The sequence below is a fragment of the Glycine max genome, chromosome 10 (genome assembly GCF_000004515.6).
Source record: "Glycine max cultivar Williams 82 chromosome 10, Glycine_max_v4.0, whole genome shotgun sequence".
NCBI classification, from domain to species: Eukaryota; Viridiplantae; Streptophyta; class Magnoliopsida; order Fabales; family Fabaceae; genus Glycine; species Glycine max.
In genome coordinates this window covers 41,554,039-41,557,449 of record NC_038246.2, presented here as the reverse complement: position 1 = coordinate 41,557,449, position 3,411 = coordinate 41,554,039, and the positions used below count along the sequence as shown (strand labels likewise).

The following is a 3,411-nucleotide window of genomic DNA, read 5'->3' as shown; positions in this document are numbered from 1 at the left end:
AAACAAAATTTAGTGAATTTCCAAATACACAAACATTTAAATTAAGATTATTTCTAAATAAAATGAATTCATATTTTCTTTTAAACTTCTCAAATGAATAAAAGAAACATATAACAGACTATTCCACATTGGATGCAATATAGAAATCAAACAAATGGTACTTGAGTCATTGTTTTGACTAATGATGTGGCAATGTGACAGCACACCACAAAGATAATGGAGAGACTTGAGTGGAAAGAAATTACATAAAATGCTGTGCATCAAAACTCCCTTCACCATAAGAACAATTTCTTAGTTCTAACTCTCCCACCTGTTTTAGACAACCTTGTTCCAATCCCTTCTTTCCAACCAAAAGTTCTTTGTTGGGATTGATGTCTCGTCTGAGGCTAGGAAAGAAGCTCCAACCTGCTAAGAAGGCTTGGAAGAGCTTCTTCAACAAAGTGCAATCAAAAGTCCAAAAACTCAACATTCCCAAAGCCATCAAAGCCACCTTCAAACGCCTCCTTGCCTCCTTGCACTCCCTTCATCACCTCATACCCTCAAGAGCTCGTCATCGTCGCTCTCTCGCTTCGAATAATTACCATGTTCATAGCAAGAAGAACATATCTGTCATAAGCATAGATGATCTCTTTACTGAGCCTGCTTCTTCTTCTTCTTCTTCTGTGATGAATGTGCATGCACATGCACATCATGGGGAAACAAGCAGAAGCAAAGAGGTGAAAAAGGATTTGGCAGAAGGGAGCAGTGATATGAACACTATAGAGGATGCATGGAAGGCTTTGGTTGCTAAGTCACCTCAACTGCAGGTAGATCAGAAGGCAGAGGAATTCATTTCCAAGTTTCGTCAAGATATGAGGCTTCAGAAAGAGAGGTCTTTGCTTGAATTTCAGGAGATGCTAGCCCGAGGTTCCTGAAATTTATTTTTGTTATTCATAGTGACCTATGGAGCATGGTTGTTTGGATTTTTCTTTTGAGGTAGTCAGTTGAAGTGGATTTTGCCAAAAACTGTGGCAGGATATATATCTATTCTTTAGGCTTTTCCTAAGGGATTATTTTCCCTCTTTACATTGTTTTTATTCTTCATTCTCATGTATGTATATCTCATCAAGTGTGTATTAACATGTATCTGATAACATGTAGAAAGCTCAATGTAGTTGCAGGACCTTCTTTCAAGTGTCAAAAGATAAGGCTTTCCTTTCCCGTGTTATCTGTAGCTAAAAAGGCCTAAAAATTAGGACTAAGTGTTTGCTAAAAGGGGTCTTACTTTTTTGGTGGGAAATTGTTTTCTAAATAGAAAGGGGAATTAGCAATAACAATTGTAGCGTTGAGCAGGATTGGTGATTATCAATTATGTAATTTTCATTTTGTAAATTTCTTGAGTTATGCCCAAGAAGAAAATATTATTGATTTCTTGGTCTTAAATTCATAGTTTTCTTCCCCTGTGCGAATATTTAAAAGGGGTGCTGGTTTTTGATGCATAGTAAGAGGTATCGTATATGCTGATTTCGGGGGAGATGTTAATTTTGTTAAAAGGCCAACGTGAAGCTTCAAATTTATATCCTTATTATGCCATTGAGAAGCTGAAATACCGTTATGAACGTTCCAAGGTAAGTTGTTTCCAATATTATGTCATTGAGAAATTATAGCTTTCCAGACATGAGAGGCATTGTTAGAATTTCTAATGACTGATATAGTTTGGTCATTTATCATGCTTCATCATGTAACACTGATCAACCCACCTTGCTCCTTGTGTTTGCATATCATATCCCAAGAAATAAGATGAATTTTACGGCTATTTCCTGTACTGATGATTGATGCATGTTATACAATAAACATTCTGAGACCTTGTTGCATGCCCTGCGTGATTGTAAGTGGGCAAAACAGGTTTAGTGTCATTTTAATATGCATGAAAATTCAGATTTCTTCCAAAATGATGTTCTTGATTGGCTGAGTAGAAACTTGCGAAATACCATATGTACTGATAGTTCACATTGAAATGTTGTTTTCGATGCGGTTTAAACAAAATTTGGTGGAGGAGGAATGAGATGATTTTTCGGAAAAAATGGGTAACCATGGAGGAAATTGCTGCTGATGTCAAGGCTCTTCTTCATGAAATTCAAAGAAGCAAGGAAGTCCAAAAATTTGCTTCTCAATGATGAGACAATGATTGATCATGATAAGTCTAGAAAGTGGAAGAAGCCTAGTCAGACATTCTTTAAACTTAATTGTGATGGATCATATTACCAAGGCACAACGGTTGCGTCTTGCAGAGTTATGGGCCATTTTTTATGGACAATTCCAACAATGTTATTATAAACACATTATTAGAGAAGCCAACATCTTGGCTGTTTCCTTTTCAAAGCATGGTTTATGTGTAACTTATTCTTGCGTTTTTAGTGTTATTCCTGAGTTTACTGTAAACTTTCTTTTGAAAGATGTAAATTCCCTTCATGAGTATTAATCCATTAGTGTCTTAGGCTTTTGCCAAGACAATTTAGCAAAAAAATATATAAGAAAAACTGTTTTGTTCTATGGATGATGCACGTGATAGTTCATTCTTTTCAAGTAAATGCAATCAATTTCTTTTTTATTTATTTTATTCTTCTTTATTAAATACAATTAATTCGAATATTTATTTTAACTATTTTATTCTTCTTCATTAAATTTAATTAATTTGAATATTCATTTTAATTATTTCATTCTTCTCCATTAAAATCAAAATTATGCATAATAATTACTGAATTGTCTAGGACAGCCAAACCCACCCCACCTCACAAAAACAAGGATGCATATACCAGAAGGCTATTGTTCTCTAGGACATTCAGCAAGGAAAATTCGTGATTCCTCTAATATCAAACTCCACCTCAAAACATAGGGAGTATATACCAGAACCTAACACATCATTGTTTAACCACATATAACCACCCACCAAGTGTTTGATCATAAGTGTAAGAAAACCAAAACAGAGCCACATTTCTCCTCACGTCTTACTTCCCACTCCAACATAACTCAGCATCATCAGCAAAACCTCTAAACAAGTATCAAACCATTCTCATTCTTCACAATAACCTCACCTCGATTGATAGGATTCCCAAAGCTTTAAAACTCCACCTTAGAAGTTACAACAGACCAAGACACACCCTCGGATTCAGGAACCAGCCCGATAAGGGATGCGAGGTACCCCCAATATATATACATATAAATATAAATATTTAATTCTATAGGATCGTATCAACTCATATTCATTCATTCTACATAATTCAATTAATTCATGTAAATTTATATTTATTCTATTTTCAATAGAATCTTAAATTAATTATAATATATTATTCTATTATAAAATATACAAGTGTAAAGTTATTATATACTATATTTATTATATTTTATTCTATTTTTGAGTTATTCTGATTA

At 34.2% G+C, this 3,411-nt stretch overlaps 1 protein-coding gene across 1 annotated transcript; it reads left to right on the top strand.

Annotated features, from left to right (window-relative positions):
• The first annotated feature begins 274 nt into the window (after positions 1–274).
• Positions 275–1,160, top strand: LOC100500374 (uncharacterized). Its single transcript, NM_001250138.2, has one exon. It carries the CDS (start codon positions 372–374, stop codon positions 912–914), a length of 543 nt encoding a protein of 180 aa, NP_001237067.2. The 5' UTR covers positions 275–371; the 3' UTR covers positions 915–1,160.
• Positions 1,161–3,411: the final 2,251 nt, after the last annotated feature.